The sequence below is a fragment of the Stegostoma tigrinum genome, chromosome 7 (assembly GCF_030684315.1).
Source record: "Stegostoma tigrinum isolate sSteTig4 chromosome 7, sSteTig4.hap1, whole genome shotgun sequence".
NCBI lineage: Eukaryota > Metazoa > Chordata > Chondrichthyes > Orectolobiformes > Stegostomatidae > Stegostoma > Stegostoma tigrinum.
The window spans coordinates 106,280,629-106,305,299 of record NC_081360.1 but is presented as its reverse complement, the minus strand read 5'-3'; the positions used below and the strand labels follow the sequence as shown (position 1 = coordinate 106,305,299).

The 24,671-nt window shown below is 48.1% G+C and overlaps 1 protein-coding gene across 2 annotated transcripts in view; it reads right to left on the bottom strand.

Annotated features, from left to right (window-relative positions):
- Positions 1–15,560: 15,560 nt before the first annotated feature.
- Positions 15,561–24,671, bottom strand: part of gmppaa (GDP-mannose pyrophosphorylase Aa) — a 28,626-nt gene continuing 19,515 nt past the window's right edge. For both annotated transcript variants that reach the window (XM_059647622.1, XM_059647623.1), the window contains 5 exons: positions 19,896–19,993; positions 18,273–18,319; positions 16,807–16,899; positions 16,094–16,262; positions 15,561–15,843 (listed from right to left, as the gene is read on the bottom strand). In XM_059647622.1, the coding sequence (XP_059503605.1) occupies positions 15,743–15,843; positions 16,094–16,262; positions 16,807–16,899; positions 18,273–18,319; positions 19,896–19,993 (508 nt within the window). In that variant the 3' untranslated portion in view covers positions 15,561–15,742. The remainder of the gene's footprint in view (positions 15,844–16,093; positions 16,263–16,806; positions 16,900–18,272; positions 18,320–19,895; positions 19,994–24,671) is intronic.

Here is a 24,671-nt window from a genome sequence, read left to right as displayed (position 1 = left end):
ATAATCTAATACACTTGGCCCCCTCCATCTCCTCTGCTCTGAAACAAACAACGCAAGCTCACCTCGACTCTCCCTCCCAGGCAACATCCTGGTGGATCTCCTGAACACCACCTCCAGTACTCTCTCATCCCTCCAATAGTGTGGGGAATGGAACTGTACACAGTACTCGGAGTCACAGAGCTGTACAGCACAGAAACAGACCCCTCAGTCCAACACATCCATGTTGACTAGATATCCTAAACTGACCCAGTCCCATTTGTCATGACTTGGCCCATCTCCTTCTAATCCCTACCCATCCAGCTCCTTTTAAATGCTGTAACTGTACCAGCCTCCTCCCACTTCCTCTTGGAAGCTCATTCCATTCATGCAGCACCCTCTGTGAAAATTCTTTCTCATGTCCCTTTGAAGTCTTTTCCCTCAACTTAACTTAAACCTATGCCCCTCTAGTTTTGGACTCCCCTACCCTGGGGAAAAGACCTTGTCTATTCACCCTCTCTATGCCCCTCATAGAACATAGAACATAGAACAGTACAGCACAGAACAGGCCCTTCAGCCCACAATGTTGTGCCGACCATTGATCCTCATGGATGCACCCTCAAATTTCTGTGACCATATGCATGTCCAGCAGTCTCTTAAATGACCCCAATGACCTTGCTTCCACAACTGCTGCTGGCAACGCATTCCATGCTCTCACAACTCTCTGCGTAAAGAACCTGCCTCTGACATCCCCTCTATACTTTCCACCAACCAGCTTAAAACTATGACCCCTCGTGCTAGCCATTTCTGCCCTGGGAAATAGTCTCTGGCTATCGACTCTATCTATGCCTCTCATTATCTTGTATACCTCAATTAGGTCCCCTCTCCTCCTCCTTTTCTCCAATGAAAAGAGACCGAGCTCAGTCAACCTCTCTTCATAAGATAAGCCCTCCAGTCCAGGCAGCATCCTGGTAAACCTCCTCTGAACCCTCTCCAAAGCATCCACATCTTTCCTATAATAGGGCGCCCAGAACTGGACGCAGTATTCCAAGTGCGGTCTAACCAAAGTTTTATAGAGCTGCAACAAGATCTCACGACTCTTAAACTCAATCCCCCTATTAATGAAAGCCAAAACACCATATGCTTTCTTAACAACCCTGTCCACTTGGGTGGCCATTTTAAGGGATCTATGTATCTGCACACCAAGATCCCTCTGTTCCTCCACGCTGCCAAGAATCCTATCCTTAATCCTGTACTCAGTTTTCAAATTCGACCTTCCAAAATGCATCACCTCGCATTTATCCAGGTTGAACTCCATCTGCCACCTCTCAGCCCATCTCTGCATCCTGTCAATGTCCCGCTGCAGCCTACAACAGCCCTCTACACTGTCAACGACACCTCCGACCTTTGTGTCGTCTGCAAACTTGCTGACCCATCCTTCAATTCCCTCGTCCAAGTCATTAATAAAAATTACAAACAGTAGAGGCCCAAGGACAGAGCCCTGTGGAACCCCACTCACCACTGACTTCCAGGCAGAATATTTTCCTTCTACTACCACTCGCTGTAACTATGGTTACCACTCATGATTCTATAAATCCTCTGTAAGGTCACCCCTCTGCCTCTGCTTCAGGGAAAATAGCCCCAGCCTATTCGACCCCTTGCTGTAGCTCAAACCTGACAATGTCCATAAATGTTTTCTGAACCCTTTTTCAAGTTTCACAACATCCTCCCTGAAGCGGAGAGACCAGAATTACACGCAGGATTCCAATAGTGGTCTAACCATTGTCCTGTTCCACTGCAACATGACCCTCCCCCAACTCCTATACTCAATGCACTGACTAATAAAGGCAAATGTAGTGAACACCACCTTCACCATCCTGTCTACCTGTGACTCCACTTTCAAGGAACTATGAACCTGCACCCCCCAACCCCTCCAAGGCCTCCTTGTTCAGTAACACTCCCCAGGACCTCAACATTAAGTGTATAAGTCCTGCCCTGATTTTCCTTTCCAAAATGCAGCCCCTCATGTTAATCTAAATTGAACTTCATCTGCTACTCCTCAGCCCATTGGCCCATCTGATCAAGGTCCCATCGTACTGAGGTAACATTCTTTGCTGTCCACTACACCTCCAATTTTAGTGTCACCTGCAAACTCACTAACCATCCCTCCTCTGTTCACATCCAAGTCATTTTTTTATAAGTGATAAAAAAAACAGTGGACTCAGCACCGATCCTTGTGGCACACCGCTGGTCACAGGCCTCCAGTCTGAAAAGCAACCCTCCACCACCACACCCTCTGCCTCCTACCTTTTGAACCAGTATCCAGATGGCTAGCTCTGCCTGTATTCCATGTGATCTAACCTTGCTAATGAGTCGACCGTGTGGAACCTTATCGAACGCTTTACTGAAGTCCATATCGACAAAATGTGTCGCTCTGCCTTCATCAAATTTATCCAAAAATATTCAGTCTTTAGTGAGGTAGTCTTTCCCCCACACAGCCACAAATCCATAATCCATCCTTACCTCTTCCAAATCTATGTAAATCCCGTGTCTCAGGATTCCCTCCAACAACTTGCCCACTGCCAATGCCAGGCTCACCAGTCTTCAGTTCCCTGGCTTCTCCTTACCACTTTTAAATAGTGGTACCATGTTAGCCAGCCTGCAGCCTTCCAGCGCCACACCTGTGGCTATCGATGTTACAGATATCTCAGCGAGGGGGAGCCCAGCAATCACTTCCCTAGCTTCCCACTGGGATCTAGGGTACACCTGATCCAGTCCCAGGGATTTAACCAATCGTGTTTTATGATGTCCAGCAGCACTACCTTTATAATATGGACATTTTCAAGATGTTGCTATTTATTTTCCCTTGTTCTTTATCTTCTTTATCCTTCTCCACAGTAAACACTGCAAAATACTTGTTTAGTATTTCTCTTGCTTTCCCCCAAACCCCCAAAAATCTCCGGCAGTTCCACACCTAGGCATCCTTGATTTTTCCTGGGGCTGTGTCTTCTCCCTTTGTTAGGTTTTTTGTTCTGATTTTGTAGAATCCCTTTTGATTCTCCTTAACCCTATTTGCCACAGCTATCTCTCATCCCTCTTTTTGCCCTCCTGATTTCCCTCTTAAGTATACTCCTACTGCCTTATATTTTTCTACAGATTCACTCGATCTCTGCTGTCGAGCCCTGATTTGTGCTTCCTCCTTATTCTTGACCAAAACCCCTATCTAACTGTGGCCTTGCCAAAGCTTTGTACAGCTCCAATATAATCTTCCTGTTTTTATGACTGATAAAGGCAAAGTATCCTGTATACGATCTTAACTCCCCTAATAATGTGTCCTACCACCTTCAGGAATCTGGACAAGCTCCCCAAAGTTCCTCTGAGCTTCCTAGTGTCCTGCTCATTCATTGAGTGCTGCCTTGTCTTGATCCTCTTTCCACAGTGTATCCCCTCACATTTATCAAGGTCACATTCTCAGGGACACTGACCTGCCCATCTGACCAATCCATTTATACCTCCCTCCTCACTGTCAACCACCTGGCCAGCCTTTTGTGTTGCCCACAAACTAACTTACCATTCCCTTCCACGTTCTCATTCACCTTTATGAATGTGACAAACAGGAGATCCAGCACTGACCCCTGTAGTACACCACTGCACACTGGCCTCCAATCCCTCTTGCACTCTCTCGCTCTCTTGGCCTTCCATCACTGTCTCCTGTCACTGAGCCATTTTTGGATCCCTGGGCACTCTTTTGATTAAAAATCTGTCTAAACCCACCTCTAATATAGTCAAAGACACAGGCTTCACTGCTGTCTACTCCCCAAACAACGCACTGAAGAAATTTCTCCTTGAGATTTTACTCTACTGCAGATGGCTAACAGCAGGACTTGAACATTGCAAACATGAAAATATAAAAGCCTTTGTGAGCCTACAGTGCCTACCAGCTGGGAGTTAGCAGAAAGTTGCCTTTGGTCTCCGAATGGATCAAACCAGGGAATGAGAGGTTTAAGGGTAGATTAGCCTGCTGGGTAATAGAGCGAAGAGTAATGTCACTAAACCGAACCTGGTCGCAGTGAGCAAGAGTCTGAGCAATTGATGGCAGAAAGATTTACAGTTTACAATGATCGTGGGTTGATGAGATTGATTTGAGAAATGAATCAGTTGGAGAAGACCAGGAAGGAGTCGCTTAATTTAAATTAGCTTTCCTGAGGTGATGAGTACACTTGATGCAGAATGAAATTTAAACACTGGAGGGAGCATTAGTACTTCATTATCGAAATCATTTGTGTCTCTATATATTTCAGCCTCTTGCTAAAGACTGCTCTTTATTTTGTTTTGTATTGTCCACACTTCCTGTTGAAGTTTCTGGTCTCTGCCCACTTTAGTCCAAAATGATGACTCAGTGCTCATGTTTCCCAATTCTCTCTTTAAAATTTCATTGACTGGGCCCAGCATTTATTGCCCATCCTGAGATCCCCCCGCCTTGAGAATGTTTTTGGGGGGGCGGGGTGGTGGTGGGTGTGGTGGAGTTGCCTTCTTGAACCGCTGCAGTCCATGTGCTGTGGGTTGACCCACAACGTCCCTTAGGGAGGGAATTCCAGGATTCTGACCCAGTGACAGTGAAGGAACGGGGATATATTTCCCAGTCAGTATGGGGAGTGGCTCGGAGGGGAACTTGCAGGGTGTGGTGTTCCCATGTATCTGCTGCCCTTTTACAGTCAGTTCTCTTTTAAAGCACAAAAGCCCCTCGGCCTGATGTGTCCACAAGAGTCATCAAGCATATCATTGTAATTCAATTTTCCAGCACTTGTCTTGTCTCATAGCCTTGTTGCTATGGTGTTTTAACTACTCCACTAAACACTACTATTTAAAGGAATCAGTCATACAGCATAGAAACAGGCCCTTCAGCCCATCTTGTCGATACTAACCAACAAACTCCAGCTGACGTTAATCCCACTTTCCTGTGCTTAGTCCGTAGCCAAATCTACCCTGGCATTTTAAGGGCTCATCCAGATACTGTTTAAATGTTGAGTACTTGCTCCCACCAGCCCACTCAGGCAACACGTTCCATATTTCCATCATAACTTTGTCTTCAAATCCCCTCTAAACCACTTGCTCCTCCCCTTAAACTTGAGCCTTCTGGTCTTGCCTTGGGATGGGGTTGGGGTCGCGGGGGAAGGAGGAGAGAAGATTTAGTCTACCCTGTGTGCCTCATAATGACGTATCCCTCAGTTACATCCCCTCCCACTCGGGCTCCACTTTTCCAAGGAAAACAAACCCAGCTTATCCAGTCTCCCCTCAACTGAGCCTTCCATCCCAGTGAATCTCCTCTGAACTTCAGGGCCTATGTCTAGAGGCTTCTCTCTTCCATTGTTGTTTCAGGCAGAAGTTTCCAGAGTCAGACCACCATCTGGTGAGGAGTGGGAGGGAGTTCTGAAACCACTTCCTTTTGAAGCTGTGGCCCCTGGTTATTGACCCCTCTACCAAGGGGAGAAGCTTCTCCTCACTCTTGGTTTCAATGCTTTGACTAATAAAGGCAAACATCCCATATGTCACTTTAACCATGTTGTCTACCTGTCCTACTGCCTTCAGAATCTATGGGGACACACCCAAGCGCTCAATCTTGTATTTCTGAGGGTACTACCAGTCGGTGTATTCTGTTGCCTTGTCAGTTCTCCCCAAAAATGCATTGCCTCACTTTTCACTATTAAATTTCATCTGTTGCTGACTGGCCCATTGACATCACCCCGAAGAGAACACAACAGTACAGCACAGGAATGGGCCCTTTGGCCTGTGGTGTAGTGACAAACATGACACCAAATGAAACTAATGCCTTCTGCCTTTGCATATTTGTGTGCTTATCTAAAAGTCCCTTAAATGTCCCTGTTGTATCTGCATCGTCCCGCCATCCCTGGCAGTGTGTTCCACTCTCCCACCGCTGTTTTTAAAAAATACCTGCCTGTCACATCTCCCTTTGAACTTTCTGCTCTCCCCTTGAATGCATGATCACTGGTTGAGCTGAATATTGAGTGTCAACTCTATCTATGTATCTCAAAATTTTATCGACTTTTATCAAGTCTCCTCTCAGCCTCTCCTGCTCCAGAGAAAACAACCTGAGATTTTCTAGCCTCTCCTTGTAGCTCATACCCTCTAATCCAGGCAGCATCCTGGCAAACCCCTTCTGCACCATCTCTAAAACATCCTTCCTGTAATTTGGTGAATGGAATTAAATGCAGTACTCCAAGTGTGGCTGATCAAAAGTCTTATGAAGCTGCGACATGGCATTCTGACTCTTGTACTCAATTCCCTGACCAACAAAGGCAAGCATGCCACACAGACTGCCTTTACCACCCTACCGACTGGCAGGGCCACTTTGGGGAAGGTTGCACTATAAGGTTTTCCTCAATGTTGGTGCACCAGCACCTGAGAGAGTGGTGGCCTTGGGTTTGGGAGGTGCTGTCATGGCCCATATTGTCCCTGTCTCTGAGCTTGGTGGGGATTGGTGTGTGGGGGAGTTTATCTTTAGCTGTAATGAGCAGGGGAATGTCTAGATTTAAAACCATTGTTGCCCCGAAGACCAGAAATGTTCACTGACGGAGCACAAGGTATTTACTTATGTAGGTTTTGTTGTTTCTTCTTCGATTTTGCTTGGGTCTTTTTTTTTTGACTTGTGGCTCATGCTTGAGGTCACTGGGGAGACTCCAAGTTTTCTTTTTTCCTTTCTCCTTTCTTTTTCCTTTCTCTTGTTTTCCAACCCCCACCCCCAGTAAAAATAGTCTTTATTTTTTGTTCAAAATCAACACAGCTTTATTTTTCCCTATTGAAAGAACAGAGGGGGCTTTTCTCGGTGTTTCACCTGGCACTTACTGTCCTGGATGTGGCTGGGGAGAGTTATCTCAAGGGGGTTGGAATATAAAAGCAGCGATGTGCTTCTGAGGCTTTATAAAGCTCTAGTTAGGCCCCATTTAGAATACTGTGTCCAATTTTGGGCCCCACACCTCAGGAAGGACATACTAGCCCTGGAGCATGTCCAGTGGAGATTCACATGGATGATCCCTGGAATGGTAGGTTTAATGTATGATGAATGGCTAAGGATCCTGGAGTTGTACTCATTAGAGTTTAGAAGGTTGAGGGGAGATCTAATAGAAACTTACAAAATAATGTATGGCTTAAAAGGGGTGGATGCTAGGAAGTTGTTTCTGTTAGGCGGGGAGACTAGGATCCGTGGGCACAGCCTTAAAATTAGAGGGGGTAAATTTAAAACTGAAATGAGATGATATTTCTTCAGTCAGAGAGTGGTGGGCTTGTGGAATTCATTGCCACAGAGTGCAGTGGAGGCCGGGATGTTGGATGCCTTCAAGGCAGAGATCGACAAATTCTTGATCTCACAAGGAATCAAGGGCTACAGGGAGAGCGCCTCACTTCCACTCCTGTGTCTTACGGTTTAATGGAGTGAAGTGGTGGTGTTGGTGGGGAGGAGGTGGTGGTCCTTAGATGATAAAGCGTGGAGCTGGATGAACACAGCAGGCCAAGCAGCATATCAGGAGCACAAAAGCTGATGTTTCAGGCCAAGATGAAGGCTTTCCTGCTTTATCCAGCTCCACACCTTGTTATCTCAGATTCTCCAGCATCTGCAGTTCGTATTGTGTGGGGTTTGGGGGGGGGGGTTCTTTCCTGCTCACACCTTTCATGAGAGAGGGGAAGGTGCTGTCAGAGGTGTCCTGATGACTTTCTGCAGTGCACCTTGTAGTGAGGTGCTGCTGCCAGCTGAGATAATGGGAACTGCAGATGCTGGAGAACCTGAGATAACAAAGCGTGGAGCTGGATGAACACAGCAGGTCAAGCAGCATCTCGGGAGCACAAAAGCTGACGTTTTGGGCCTAGACCCTTCATCAGAGAGGGGGATGGGGAGAGGGTTCTGGAATAAATAGGGAGAGAGGGGGAGGTGGACCGAAGATGGAGAGAAAAGAAGATAGGTGGAGAGGAGAGTATAGGTGGGGAGGTAGGGAGGGGATAGGTCAGTCCAGGGAAGACGGACAGGTCAAGGAGATGGGATGAGGTTAGTAGGAAGGAGATGGAGGTGCGGCTTGAGATGGGAGGAAGGGATGGGTGAGAGGAAGAACAAGTTAGGGAGGCAGAGACAGGCTGGGCTGGTTTTGGGATGCAGTGGGGGGAGGGGACGAACTGGGCTGGTTGTGGGATGCGGTGGGGGGAGGGGAGATTTTGAAGCTGGTGAAGTCTACATTGATACCATTGGGCTGCAGGGTTCCCAAGCAGAATGAGTTGCTGTTCCTGCAACCTTCGGGTGGCATCATTGTGGCACTGCAGGAGGCCCATGATGGACATGTCGTCTGAGGAATGGGAGGGGGAGTTGAAATGGTTTGTGACTGGGAGGTGCAGTTGTTTAAGGCGAACCGAGCGGAGGTGTTCTGCAAAGCGGTCCCCAAGCCTCCGCTTGGTTTCCCCAATGTAGAGGAAGCCACACCAGGTACAATAGATACAGTACACCACATTGGCAGATGTGCAGGTGAACCTCTGCTTAATATGGAAAGTCATTTTGGGGCCTGGGATGGGGGTGAGGGAGGTGGTGTGGGCGCAAGTGTAGCACTTCCTGCGGTTGCAGGGGAAGGTGCTGGGTGTGGTGGGGTTGGAGGGCAGTGTGGAGCGAACAAGGGAGTCACAGAGAGTCGTCGCTTTGGAAGGCAGACAAGGGTGGGGATGGAAAAATGTCTTGGGTGGTGGGGTCGGATTGTAGATGGCGGAAGTGTCGGAGGACTTCACCAACACCTTCCACCTCAACCTCAAGTTCACCTGGGACATCTCCAACACATCCCTCACCTTCCTGGACCCCTCAGTCTCCATCTCAGGCAACCAGCTAGTTGCTGATGTCCATTTTAAGCCCACCGACTCCCACAGCTACCTAGAATACACCTCCTCCCACCCACCCTCCTGCAAAAATTCCAACCCCTATTCCCAATTCCTCCGCCTCCGCTGCATCTGCTCCCAGGATGAGGCATTCCACTCCCGCACATCCCAGATGTCCAAGTTCTTCAAGGAACGCAACTTTCTCCCCGCAGTGGTTGAGAACGCCCTTGACTGCGTCTCCCGCATTTCCCGCAACATATCCCTCTCACCCCGCCCCCGCCACAACCGCCCAAAGAGGATCCCCCTCATTCTCACACACCACCCCACCAACCTGCGGATACAACGCATCATCCTCCGACACTTCCGCCATCTACAATCCGACCCCACCACCCAAGTCATTTTTCCATCCTCACCCTTGTCTGCCTTCCAAAGAGACCTCTGTGTCTCTAACTCCCTTGTTCGCTCCACACTGCCCTCCAACCCCACCACACCCAGCACCTTCCCCTGCAACTGCAGGAAGTGCTACACTTGTCCCCACACCTCCTCCCTCACCCCTATCCCAGGCCCCAAGATGACTTTCCATATTAAGCAGAGGTTCACCAACACATCTGCCAATGTGGTGTACTGTATCTATTGTACCTGGTGTGGCTTCCTCTACATTGGGGAAACCAAGTGGAGGCTTGGGGGCCGCTTTGCAGAACACCTCCGCTCGGTTCGCAATAAACAACTGCACCTCCCAGTCATGAACCATTTCCACTCCCCCTCCCATTCTTCAGATGACATGTCATCATGAGCCTCCTGCACTGCCACAATGATGCCACCCGAAAGTTGCAGGAACAGCAACTCATATTCCGCTTGGGAACCCTGCAGCCCAATGGTATCAATGTAGACTTCACCAGCTTCAAAATCTACCCCCCCCCCCCCCCCCCACTGCATCCCAAAACCAGCCCAACCTGTCTCTGCCTCCCTAACTTGTCTTTCCCTCACCCACCCTTCCTCCCACCTCAAGCCGCACCTCCATTTCCTACCTACCAACCTCATCCCGCCTCCTTGACCTGACCTATCCCCTCCCTACATCACAACCTATACTCTCCTCTCCACCTATCTTCTTTTCTCTCCATCTTTGGTCCGCCTCCCCCTCTCTCCCTGTTTATTCCAGAACCCTCACTCCATCCCCCTCTCTGAAGGGTCTAGGCCCGAAATGTCAGCTTTTTGCTCCTGAGATGCTGCTTGGCCTGCTGTGTTCATCCAGCCCCATACTTTGCTGCTTCTAGCTAACGTTCTCTTCCTCAGGTGGTGGAACAGCTTCTATCACTACCCTCTGGTTACTGGAGCAAGATGGTGCCCGTGGGTCCCAGCAACACTGAGCCAGCTCATATCGTAACTGGTGAGAATGTGGTTTTGTTTATTACGGTGGAAATGTTTGGTATTCGGGCTTGGCCCTGTGAGGGAGAACGTGACTGTATATCTCTAGCGCACACAATAGGCTGGCAGAGGAAGGTGGCAGTGCTGAAGGCAGAGAGGGTGGGAGACACAGGGCTCTGTTCAAAGAAATTCACTGGGTGATTTGAGCAGGATTGAAACCTCATCAGAATCACCAAGGTGTCCAACATGGAGCTGATCGGATGGAAAGAGCTGGCAACCGGTGACGAGTGGTGTCCTGCAGGGTTCAGTGTTGGGGCCACAGCTGTTCACCTTGTATATTAATGATCTGGATGAAGTGACTGGGCGCATTCTGGCGAAGTTTGCCGATGGTACAAAGATGGGTGGACAGGCAGGTAGTACTGAGGTGGGGAAGCTGCAGAAAGATTTAGACAGTTTAGGAGAGTGGTCCAGGAAATGGCTGAAATTCAATGTGAGTAAATGTGAGGTTTTGGACTTTGGAAAAAAGAATACAGGCACGGGCTATTTTCTAAACAGTGAGAAAAGTCGCAGATCAGAAGTGCAAAGGGATCTGGGAGTGTTGGTCCAGGATTGTCTACGAGTTAACTTGCAGGTAGAGTCCATAATTAAGAAAGTGAATGTAATGTTGTCGTTTTTCTCAAGAGGGTTGGAATATAAAAGCAGCGATGTGCTTCTGAGGCTTTATAAAGCTCTAGTTAGGCCCCATTTAGAATACTGTGTCCAATTTTGGGCCCCACACCTCAGGAAGGACATACTAGCCCTGGAGCATGTCCAGCAGAGATTCACACGGATGATCCCTGGAATGGTATGTTTAACGTACGATGAACGGCTGAGGATCCTGGGGTTGTATTCATTAGAGTTTAGAAGGTTGAGGGGAGATCTAATAGAAACTTACAAGATAATGTATGGTTTAGAAGGGGTGGACGCTGGGAAATTGTTTCCGTTAGGCGGGGAGACTAGGACCCGTGGGCATAGCCTTAAAATTAGAGGGGGTAAACTTAAAACAGAAATGAGATGACACTTCTTCAGCCAGAGAGTGGTGGGATTGTGGAATTCATTGCCGCGGAGTGCAGTGGACGCAGAGATCGACAAATTCTTGATCTCACAAGGAATCAAAGGCTACGGGGAGAGTCAGGGAAGTGGAGTTGAAATGCCCATCAACCATGATTTAAATGGCAGAGTGGGCTTGATGGGCCGAATGGCCTTACTTCCACTCCTATGTCTCATGGTCTTATGGACTTCCAGCATCTGCAGTTCCCATTATCTCTGATACAATTTTAACCTCACTGCGAAGCCTCTTCCAGGGATGCCTAACCTGAAGAAGTTACCCTCCTCCCTCTGGACCAACCTCAGGGAATCTCTCTCGTCCATCTTCGGTCCGCCTCCTCCTCTCTCCCTATTTATTCCAGAACCCTCTCCCCATCCCCCTTTTCTGATGAAGGGTCTGCGCCCGAAACGTCAGCTTTTGTGCTCCTGAGATGCTGCTTGGCCTGCTGTGTTCATCCAGCTTCACACTTTATCATCTTGGATTCTCCAGCATCTGCAGTTCCCATTATCTCTGACCACGGTGTTTAGTGCTGCTGCCTCAGCACCAGGATTCAATTCCAGCCTTGCAACTCTGTGTGGTGTTTGCACATTCTCAGTCTGTATGGGTTTCCTCTCACGGTCCAAAGATGTGCAGGTTAGGTGGATTAGCCATGGGAAACACACAGATACAGGCACGGGTCTGGGTGGGATGCTTTTTCAAGGGTCGATGTGGATTTGATGGGTCAAATGGCCTGCTTCCACACTTCATTCTATGATTGGCCTCTGATAGTGACAGGCTGCTTTGGCACATACAGTTTCTTTCACACTCACTCTCTCTGTACCGCAGTTGAGCGATTTGTGTCCCGTAGAGTCTTGCCTCAGTGTAGGGTGGTGTCTGTCTGTCCTACCCCTCCCTCGGCAACTATTTCCATCTCTAACTCTTCCTCCCGTTTTTCAGGGCATGTGTTTAAACCGTTGACTTCCCCTGAAGCAGCTGAGCTGGTGAATCGATCTCCTGGCTGCTGGATACCCCCTGGAATCCTAGCAATGTGAGTACCTGCTGTGGAGACTGGGGCCTATGTAGGAGGTGAGGTGTCACTAATGTCTTTCCTATTTTTTTTGTGCATTCTTGTAGCTCTGGGAAGATCTTCCCATCACCAACACTGAGCTAAAACAGAAGCCAGTGAGGACCTTTGTCTGAATCTTCACTGGACATTCACCATGCCTCGTTCCCTCCACTACAGCCACCCCCCACCCCACATCGAGTCAGTACTGCCCATTGGGAGGAGCTAGCAGGTGATCAGACACCCCAACCCCTAACCCTGGGCCAAGGTGGGGTTGCAAAAGTGACTCCTTACCTAAACCTAATGTTTTCTAATTGACCCAATGAGTAACAGTAAATGGAGAAGTCTGGGAGTCTGTTTATTGAGACTCTGTCAAATAGTGTGAAATAAAATGTTAGCATTGATTAAATGATTTGTCTCCTTTTTCAAATTGCCTTTCCTGTCGTATAGCATGGTGAATTAAACTTGAACCATCAGTGGCCAACATTTAAAATCTGATTTTTGGTGTGGTTCTGTACTGGAGGTTTAGTGGTATAAACCTGCCTGCACCCTGACATTGTTCAATGCTGGAATACACTCTCTTCAGCTGAATAGCTGCCTCTTATTTCTATCTTTACACAGTGCGGGCAGGTGAGTGAAGCACTCACCCCCATCCTGTTTGCCCTTGAGATGGGCAAAGTGCAGGTTCATTGAAAGTGGAGTCACTGGTGGACAGGATAGTGAAGCTGGTGTCTGGTGTGCTTGCCTTTTATTGGTCAGTGCATTCGAATACAGGAGATGGAAGGTCACTTTGCAGCTGTACAGGACATTGGTTTCGCTGCTTTGAGTATTGCATGCAATTCTGGTCTCCCTGCCAAAGGATGTTATTAGAAATGGTTCAGAGAAGATTTACAAGGATGTTGCCAGGATTTGTTAAGGAGAGACTGGATAGGTTGGGATAAGGTATAGAGCTGGATGAACACAGGGCTAGCAGCAGGAAAGCTGACGTATCAGGCCTAGACCCTTCTTCAGAAATGGGGGAGGGGAAGGGGGTTCTGAAATAAAAAGGGAGGAGGAGGTGGAGAGGAGACAGACAGGTCAGAGGTGGGTAGGGAGTGCCAGTCCAGTTGTGTAGGTGGGGAGTTAAGGAGGGGATAGGTTGGTCCAGGGAGCGGGTGGGGGGAGAAACAGGTCAAGAGGGTGGGATGAGTTTAGGAGATAGGGGTCAGGTTGGAGATGGAGATGGGGATGGGGATGGGGGGAGGAAGGACAGGTTAGGGAAGTGGGGACAAGCTAGGCTGGCTTTGGGAGGGGAGATTTTGAAGCTTGTGGAGTCCACATTGATACCATTGGGCTGCAGGGTTCCTATCATCCAGCAACCCATGTGTTCATCCAGCTCTACACTTTGTTATCTCAGATTCTTCAGCATCTGCAGTTCCTACTCTCTCTGGATAGGTTGGGGCTATCCTCCCTGGAGTGTTGGAGGCTGAGGGGTGACCTTTATAGAGATTTATAAAATCATGAGGATTGGGTAAAAAGGTTCCCACACCCCACAGTTTGGGAGTCCAAAAGTAAAGGGGATAGGTTTACAGTGAGAGGGGAAAAGTTACCCCTCAGCTCCCCTTTAAAGAGTGGTGTGTGTATGGAATGAGCTGCCAGAGGAAGTGGTGGGGGCTGGTACGTTTACAACATTTAAAATGCATCTGCATGGGTACATGAAGGGGTTAGAGGGATAGGGGCAAATGCTGGCAAATGGGACTGGATTTATATAGGATATCTCATCTGTTGAAGGGTCTATTTCTGTGTGGTATAGCTGACTCTATGGTCCAGCCAGCAAGGCCCACACTTCCTACGTGAATTAGTTTAGATTCGCTTGCTTGCTCTTTCTGAGGCACTCTAAACCACCTCCTTGCTGTCCGAGTTTCCACTGAATTTCCTACCACTTACTGTGAAGTCGCCATAGTCCAAGAAGACTACAGATGGGGCTGGTCTGAGTTCTGGTAGGAGACTGATGGTGGTTTAATCTAAGGGTCACTGTCTGAGGTGAAGGGACAGGTGGGATGAGTGTCCATTGTGGTAGCCTTGGCCAAATGACCCAGGCTGTGGTGGCACTCAGCTGGTCAGTTGGTTGACAGTACTAAGTGACCTAACCAACTCCCACCACTGCTACCACACAGCAGATTTCAAACTCCCAACAAAGACACTCTCCACCTGCAATACCCCACCTCTGTCAGTTCCTTTTGGAAACCAGCAGCATTCCTGTTGCTGGAAACCTCCTACTTTTGATCATGATTAGCTCCTTTCTCTAGGGGGCCAGGCTTTGAGCTTGCTGGTCAGTCTGTCTACCATCTGCAGTTGAACATGATTGCCAGCTTCTGCTATAATAGAGAAGCTAAGACCCAATCACAGCTTCCAGTCCAGTGGATGGTCATCTCCGAATTTAGGAGCAGTGGGGCTGAGGAGGACTGACTATGCCACGTATCTAGTTCTGTGCTGTCTACTGCAGCTGTACATGTGAAGGTGCAGTGGGACAGTGTTGGAAGGGTAGTGCATACTGGAATTAGCCTGAGGTTTGGAGTTAGATTTTTTTTCAAACCCATAAAATGCAGCAAAGAGTGGGCCTGATCCTTTCTCCTTCTCTCCCCCTTCTCTCTCTCCCCCCCCCCCCCCCAACCCTACGCTCTGTTTTCACAAACATGGGTCCCCTACCCCACTATCATTACCCTGTCTGTTTCCATGATTTTGTTTGGTGGAGGGTCAGTAAAGGAGGCCAGTTTGTAAACTAGTCTGAAAAAGCACAGTACATAATTCTCTTTATTCGCCAATTCAACAGCAACACCCCCCCCCCCCCCCCACCACCACAAAGCATCCCCATCAAATCATCCTATTTTATCTCCCTAACACAGTGGAAGATTCAATAATTGTGACACCTGAATTTGAACAAAACCCACTGAAACTGGAGAGAGTGAGGAAATAAACTTGAAGCAGGATCTGAGAAACTCTACGGTACAGTCAGCTACAGTCTCAAAGCCTGTAACCTGCTGAGTACTGAAGGGTGACCACAAACAGTGAGAGATACCAGGCAGAGGGAGTTTAGAACACACAGCGATACACTTGGGGGAATGGAGAGGGGTCAGCACGGGGAAGGAGGAGAGTGTGGGACTGTGGTAGGGGGATTAAATGGGTGGGTAGTGTCAGTGATTTTGGGGGGGGGGGGGGGGGAGCGAAAGAGGACACAGGACTGGGCACTTGGGCTTAAGAATCAATTCTGGTTTCCATAACTGAAGAATAGCGGAGTAGGTTTACACAGGTCTGTAAAGTAACAATGCTGAAATCAGTATGTACGTCCGATGTAGGCACAGGTCAGACAGTTTCAGGAGGCACTAACAGTTACTGTTTGCTCTGGACCTGAGTAATCAGCTGAGCTCAGGCTATAGAATAATCTGGTTCTTGAAGCTACGATTCAGCTCCTTGTGAGGCAGGACAATGGAGTTCAGGATGATCACCTCAGAGGGAATACTGACATTACACCCTGCAGAGAGGAAAAGAAAACATCAGCATGTAAGGCAACACAGCAGTGTGAGCCAAGCCTCAGGCAGTAACACAACAATCATGGAGCAAGTGGATCCTGATCCCAATCCCGGCCCCAACCCAGAGCTCTGGGTTCCCAGTAACACTCCCGGCAGAGCGTTGCACCAACAGAGGGTCAGTAAGAATGGTGCACAAGGTTTTCCCAGTCAGCCGAGAGACACAGGCACCAGTCTCTCAATAGCTGTTCTTACCAAGTATCGTTATTGAAGGATTGAGTTTCCCATCGCTGAAGAGCGTTTCGCTGTCAATCTTGGCATGGGGGTCATTGGGGTTGGGGTCACTTGGGGTTCCTTCGACTCTTGACCATTTGCCGATGGAGCTGTCCCAACCCACGATACAATTCAGCACACAGCTGTGGTCCTGGAGAACAGGCAATAAGGTCACTCAGACTCTCTGCACGCAGCATCTGCAAGGCCCCTTGCTCCAAGTGATTTTTACACACCTGATCCCGCCGTCTCTGCACCCTGCGCCCAACTAGAGGTGTCTCAGCCTTGCCCAAATCAGCCCCCACTTGTATGTACTGAGCAGACAGTGAGTCCTTTTCTCTAATCACTCTGAAGATACTGCGTTAGACACAACATTCGCCAAATCCAACAGGGTACAGGGAGCTTCGCTGTATCTAACTCTGTGCTGTCTCTGTCCTGGGGAGTCTCAGATGGGGGCAGTGCATGGAGATTCTTATAATTCATTTGAAAACTTCAGGTCCCCACAGTTGACATCACCCGATTTCTCCAACAGATGGTCCATAAGATCCAAATTCTCCCTCACCCTTCCTCCTCCACGCTGTCATTTTAAACACTGTACTTACTGACCTTCGACTCCTGTCAGTTTACTTCCTCTCACAGCTCCCAGCAGACTGTGAAATTTGTGTCTGAGATTTGCAGCAGAGGGAACTCTGCCCTACCTGTAGTGTGGCTCCATGTAAGATGATGGACTCTCTGACTCGAACACCCGCTCCGATTGTCACTCCCGTACTGATGGTGACGTTTGGACCTAGCTGAGGATAAACAGAAACCATGGAGATGTCAGCACAAAGACAACACAAGAAACAGGAGCAGGAGTAGGCTAATAAAATGTGAGGCTGGATGAACACAGCAGGCCAAGCAGCATCTCAGGAGCACAAAAGCTGACGTTTCGGGCCTAGACCCTTCATCAGAGTTCTCCAGCATCTGCAGTTCCCATTATCGCAGGAGTAGGCTGTTTGGCCCTTTGAGCCTGCTCCACCATTCAATAACATCATGGCTGATCTTTTCATGGCCTCAGCTCCACTTACCCACTCTCTCACCATAACCCTTAATTCCTTTATTATTCAATCTATACCTATCTTAGCTTTAAAACCATCCAACAAGGTAGTCTCAGCTGTTTCACTGGGCAGGGAATTCCACAGATTCACAACCCTTTGGGTGAAGAGGTTCCTCCTCAGCTCAGTCCTAAATCTGCTCCCCCTCATTTTGAGGCTGTGCCCCTTGTTCTAGTTTCTCATCAGTGGAACCACCCTCCCTGCTTCTATCTTATCTATTCCCTTCAAAATGTTATATGTTTCTACAAGATACTCCTCATTTTTCTAAATTCCAAATGAGTACAGTCCCAGTCCGCTCTATCTCTCCTCATAATCCAACCCTCTCAACTCTGGAACCCACCTGGTGAACCTCCTCTGCACCCCCTCCAGCGCCAGGACATCCTTTCTCAAGTAAGGAGACCAAAACTGCACACAGGACCCCAGGTGTGGCCTCACCAGCTCCTTATACAGCTGCAGCATAGCCTCCCTGTTTTAAACCCCATCCGTCTCACAATGAAGGACAATATTCCATTTGCTGCCTTAATTACCCGCTGCACCTGCAAACCAACCATTTGTTATTCGTGCACAAAGACACCCAGGTCCCTCTGCACAGCAACATGCTGCAATTTTTTACCATTCAAATAATAGTCTCCTTTTACTGTTATTCCTAGCAAAATGGATGTCTTCACATTTATCAACATTGTCCTCCACCTGCCAGACCTACGCCAACTCACTTAAACTATTTAGATCCCTCTGCAAACTTTCAGAGTCAGCTGCACGCTTTGCTCTACTATTCATTTTAGCATCACAGGCCACGGAGAGACAATGGTAGCAGGATCAGTAACCAGAGGGGACATGTTAATACTTGATCCTCTGTCAGTTCCCTTGATCTAAGCACACTGCCTGATCCATGAATACCATTCAACAGGGAATCAGAGAAATAGTTGGAGGGAAAAACTTTCAGGGCAGGAGGGTGTTCAGTTCAACACGTTATATGTTCCAAAGAGCCAGCAGAGGCCTCAGAGGGCAGAATGGCCTCATTCAGTGCTTGAGGACTGCACAAATCTATGAACTTTCAATGGGCAACTCACCACAGCTGTGGGATCGATGTGTGCTGTCGGATGGATATAAACATTACCTGTTAACAAAAAAAACACCAGAGGCATCGTTATCAGAGATAGTTGGAACTGCCGATGCTGGAGAGTCCAAGATAATAAAGTGTGGAGCTGGATGAACACAGCAGGCCAAGCAGCATCTCAGGAGCACAAAAGCTTTCCTGCCCCTCTGATGCTGCTTGGCCTGCTGTGTTCATCCAGCTCCACACCTTGTTATCTCAGAGGCATCGTTATATTTGAAGAGTCAAAATTCTGAAGCCCACCCCCACCCTCTCTGAGCTCTGCTACCTAGTGGTGCTGATTTGTTTAAAAGACCCTGGAGCAGATGTAGGCCATTCAGCCTATTCCAATGAGATCATGGCTGATCTGATAATTCTCAATTCCATTTTCCCATCTTTATCACAACCAACGATTCGCTCACTAATTAAAAATCTATCTCAGCCTTGAATATATTTAAATGGCCCAGCCTTGACAGCCCTTTGTGGTAAAGAATTACACAGGCTCAACCCTGAACAAATTCCTCCTCATCTCTGTCTTAAATGTGTCACCCCTTACTCTGAGATGATGCCCCCTGGTTGCAGACTTTCCCACAAGGGGAAAGAACCTTTCCATGTCTCCCCTGTCGAGGCCCCTTTGAATCTGTCACTTCCAATTAGGTCACCTCCCATTCTTCTAAATTCCAATGGGTACTCAAGCTCTCCTGATTAGACAGTCCGTCCATACCTGCTATCAGCCGAGTGAAACTTCTCTGCACAGCCTCTTTCCTTGGATAAGGGACCCAAAACTGTTCACAGTATTCCGGCTGTGGTCGGACTACTGCCTTGTAGTTATTGTAACACCATCCCGATTCCCTTTGAAATAAAGGACATTCCATTTGCTTTCCCTACCGCCTGCAAGGGGGTCACTTAGCTCAGTTGGCTGGATGGCTGATTTGTGATGCAGAGTAATGCCAACAGTGTGCCTCTTGACATTATTCTCTTCCCCACCTCTGGAACTTCCTCCAGCTCCTATAGTCCTCCTTATCTCCCACTCTCACCACCTTCCCTCTCTCTGTAACCTCCTTTAATCTCACCACCCTCCCCAGGTCTGTAACTTGCTCCAGCCCTAAACCAATCCCTATCTCTGCATTCTCTTCCAGTCTCTATAACACTCCTACCTAACCTTCTCCAAACCTCTCCATCTCTGTAACCTCCCCGAACCCTCCCCTTCTTATCTCTGTAATTTCCTCCAACTCCCACAACACTCTCCACCTCAGTGCCATCTCCAAGCCCTTTATCTCTGTCACCTCCTCCAGCTTTACCACCCTCTGTGACTTCTGCAATCTTCTGATTCTGCCTTCTTGCCTGTTACCAATATGAAACACTCTACTAATGAGCACTAGGATTGTAGCTAATCCCTAATGCCTAAACCTCTCCATCTTGCTTTCCACCTTAACATCCTCCATAAGAACCTGCTGGTGAAACTCTTAATCACCTGTCCTAATATTTCTCTAACTGCTTGGTGTTAAACATTCTTTGACACTTTCCTGTGAAGCACTTTCAGTTACTTTACACGATCAGCGGTTCTATGTAAAGGCAGTGTTGGTGTTTAGACACATACCAAGGATTCTGGGACCATCTGGTTCATCCTTTGCCAGCCGATCAGGGTGGGTTTTCTGGTATTGGTTAAGGTACAGTCGGTTGGCATAGATGGCAGACCTGCAGAGTGACAAAGAGTTGGAATTAATCTTGGAGGAGGGGGCTGCCTCACACTGCGGGGTGAGAGTTCCTCCCAGCCAGCCCCAAGTCATCCCTGCTCAAATTCCTACTTGTATAGTATTGGGGAACATGGGAGCAGTAATCACCAGCCATACAGAACACTCTTCTTTTTCAGTAACATTCACTCTGGTCCAAATTTTCTATCTTGCCCTCATCAGGACAATCCACAGGAAATACTAATTGAAGGGGAAAGCAAGTATTTATACTGGAGGAGAGCAGAATACTGGTTGGTCGGCAGATGAACTTTGACGGGTAGACGTTGCATGGAGAATGGAGAAGGCATCCATTCATTTTTATTGACAGTTAAGTGCCAGGCTTTGTTTAAAATTTAAATTTTAAACAACAGTGTGCCTCCTGACCTTATTCTCTTCCCCACCTCTGGAACTTCCTCCAGCTCCTATAGCCCTCCTTATCTCCACCCTCACCACCTTCCCTCTCTCTGTAACCTCCTTTAATCTCACCACCCTCCCCAGGTCTGTAACTTGCTCCAGCCCTAAACCAATCCCTATCTCTGCATTCTCTTCCAGTCTCTATAACACTCCTACCTAACCTTCTCCAAACCTCTCCATCTCTGTAACCTCCCCTGAACCCTCCCCTTCTTATCTCTGTAATTTCCTCTAACTCCCACAACACTCTCCACCTCAGTACCATCTCCAAGCCCTTTATCTCTGTCACTTCCTCCAGCCTTACCACCCTCTGTGACTTCTGCAATCCTCTGATTCTGCCTTCTTGCCTGTTACCAATATGAAACACTCTATTAATGAGCACTAGGCTTGTAGCTAATCCCAATGCCTAAACCTCTCCATCTTGCTTTCCACCTTAACGTCCTCCATAAGAACCTGCTGGTGAAACTTCTCTTGACTCTTGTTTCAGAGACAGTGGGAACTGCCGATGCTGGAGAATCTGAGATAACAAGGTGTAGAGCTGGATGAACACAGCAGGCCAAGCAGCATCAGAGGAGCAGGAAGGTTGACGTTTCGGGTCTAGAAGATCCCCATTTCTGATGAAGGGTTTAGACCTGCAACGTCAGCTTTCCTGCTCCTCTGATGCTGCTTGGCCTGTTGTGTTCATCCAGCTCCACACCTTGTTATCTCAGATTGACTCTTGTTTATTCAGGTTATTGCCCTGAGAAATGGCTGTCCCTAGTTTGATGAGTTATAAAACCTGCAGCACGGGTACACGGTCTTTCTCTCTGAACAGGGTCCTTTATGCTAAGACAAGTAGCTTCAAGTATATGCATAATATTGTGACTCCGACTGATGATCCTAAATTGATTGTCATTATAATTCCTCATATATTCAAGATTATCCAGCAAACATTGTCCAATTTGAGAAGCATATTGAATGTTGAACAATGTGTTGGGAATTTGCAAGTATGGGTGCGGTAATTGGGCACAGTCAGTAACTTGCTGGCTGGGAACAGCTGGAAGGGCTCATTGTTTGATACTTTCCACCAGTCTTTGGGACATTTGGCACCACATTGACAGTGAAATTCAGTTACCATATTCCCAGCATCCACAGTTTTTAAGATTAGATTAGATTCCCTACAGTGTAGAAACAGGCCCTTCGGCCCAACAAGTCCACACCGCCCCTTGCAGCATCCCACCCAGACCCATCCCCCTATAACCCACACACACCCCTGAACATTGCGGGCAGTTTAGCATGGCCGATCCACCTAGCCTGCACATCTTTGGACTGTGGGAGGAAACCCATGCAGACACAGGGAGAATGTGCAATCTCCACACAGACGGTTACCTGAGGCTGGAATCGAACCCTGGTCCCTGGTGCTGTGAGGCTGCAGTGCTAACCATTGAGCCACCGTGCTGCCCGTGCCGTTCTTGGTTTATTTTTATGATGCAATACTACTAATTGCAGCAGCATGCAGATTCGAACATATGCAGTGAACCACATTAATGTGTACAGGATGCTACATACATTACTACACAGGACTCTGTTCAGACAGAAAGACCACGCCCACACACTGCACCCGTTTCAACTCAGTAAAAATAGAAAGTTTGGGGGTCAATTCTCAGAGCAACGACCTGAACGAATGAGTCACCTTGTCTGGTTTAAAATTTAAACAACATCTGGCTTTTAACTGACAATCTCCAAGGCAATGCCCTATCAATCAACACTTTCCCCTTAAGCAATATAAATGTTGGTCTTCCCATTGAATTGGTATTCTTGCGAAATGTCCTATCAGTGCAAGATGAAAAGTTTCAACAAATTATGTATTTTCTTAGCAGTGCATCTCAGGTAACTGGGTAATCTGTATTCATAGAGAAAGACATTGTAGCTGGGGATTTCAGACATATTAGATGTTTCAGCGGGTATGAAGGTGAATAAATCCCAGGGCCTGATGAGATGTATCCCGAGCTGCTATGGGAGGTAAGGGAGGAGATTACTGGGGCCCTGGCAGAGATATTTAATACTCACTGAGCCTGACCACAGGTGAAGTGCCAGATGACTGGAGGATGGTTAATGTGGTTCCTCTGTTCACGAAGGACAGCAGAGATAGGCCAGGGAATTACAGAGCAGTTAGTCTGACATCAGTGGTAGGGAAATGACCGATAAAACTTCTGAGGGACAGGATTAATCAACACTTGGAAAGGGCAGGGATTGATCAGGGATAGTCAGCACGGATTTGTTAGAGGGAGACCCTGTCTGACTAATTTAATTCAGCTTTTTGAAAAGGTGATTAAATATATCGGTGAGGGTGCTGCAGTTGATGTGGTTTACATGGGTCTCAGCCAGGCCTTTCACAACGGTCCATATGGAAGGCTGCTCCATGGGATCCAAGCCAAGGTGGCAAACTGGATCCAAAGATAGTAGGAATTTTCTGAAGAAGGGTCTAGGCCCGAAACGTCAGCTTTCCTGCTCGGCCTGCTGTGTTCATCCAGCTCAACACCTTGTTATCTTAAGATAACAAGGTGTGGAGCTGGATAAACACAGCAGGCCAAGCAGCATCTCAGGAGCACAAAAGCTGACGTTTCGGGCCTAGACCCTTCATCAGAGAGGGGGAATGGGGAGAGGGAACTGGAATAAATAGGGAGAGAGGGGGAGGCGGACCGAAGATGGAGAGAAAAGAAGATAGGTGGAGGGGAGAGTATAGGTGAGGAGGTAGGGAGGGGATAGGTCAGTCCGGGGAAGATGGACAGGTCAAGGAGGTGGGATGAGGTTAGTAGGTAGGAAATGGAGGTGCGGCTTGAAGTGGGAGGAAGGGATGGGTGAGAGGAAGAACAGGTTAGGGAGGCAGAGACAGGCTGGGCTGGTTTTGGGATGCAGTGGGGGGAGGGGACAGGCTGGGCTGGTTTTGGGATGCAGTGGGGGGAGGGGACGAGCTGGGCTGGTTTTGGGATGCAGTGGGGGGGAGGGGAGATTTTGAAGCTTGTGAAGTCCACATTGATACCATTGGGCTGCAGGGTTCCCAACCGGAATATGAGTTGCTGTTCCTGCAACCTTCGGGTGGCATCATTGTGGCACTGCAGGAGGCCCATGATGGACATTTCGTCTGAGGAATGGGAGGGAGAGTTGAAATGGTTCGCGACTGGGAGGTGCAGTTGTTTATTGCGAACCGAGCGGAGGTGTTCCGCAAAGCGGTCCCCAAGCCTCCGCTTGGTTTCCCCAATGTAGAGGCAGCCACACCGGGTACAGTGGATGATACAATTTTAACCTTGTTATCTTAAATTGAATCCAAACTAGCTTACAACCAGGAGGCAAAAGTGATGGTAGAAGGATGATTTTTGAGATTGGAGGCCTGTGCCCAGTAACGTACCGCAGGGATGGGACCCTTTCTGTTTGTTCTGTATACTAACAACTTGGATGTAAAGGTTTAATTAGGAAGTTTGCAGCTGACATGAAAATTAGTGGGTGTTGTTGAGCTGTGCTGATGTAATGAAGAGGATGGTCTCAAGCTACAGTCTGACATTCATCGGCTGGTAAATTGGGCAGAACAATGGCACATGGAATTTAATCCCGATAACTGTGAGGTGATACATTTTGAGAGGTCTAATGAGGAAGGGGGATGGGCTTAGATTAGTTCACAGGTCGGCACAACATCAAGGGCCGAAGGGCCTGTTCTGCGCTGTATTGTTCTATGTTTGTTCTATGTTCCAATGAATGATAAGCCCTAGGCAGTACCGAGGAACAAAGGGGCCTTGGTGTAGAAGTCCACAGATCCCTGAAGGGCAAGCAGACAGGGTGGTGAGGAAGGCATATGAGATGCTCTCCGTCATGAGCCAGGGCGTGGAATATCTTGTTACAACTTTATAAAACATTGGTTAAGCCACAGATGGAAATAACGTGAGCAGTTCTGGACACCGTGCTATAGAAAGGATGTGAATGCACTGGAGAGGGTGCAGAGGACTTTGCCCGGGATGGAGAGTCTCAGTTATGGGGAGAGACAAGATAGGCTGGGCTTGTTTTCCCTGGAGCAGAGGGGGCTGACGGGGGAAATCTGATCGAGATATACAAAATTATGAGAGGAACACACAGAATGGATTGTGAGAATCTTTTTCTCATGGCAGACATGTCTAAGACCTGACAGCATCTGTTTAATGTGGGGAGTAAGTGGTTTAGTGGAGGTTTGAGGAAAAGTGTCTTCACCCAGAGGGTGATAG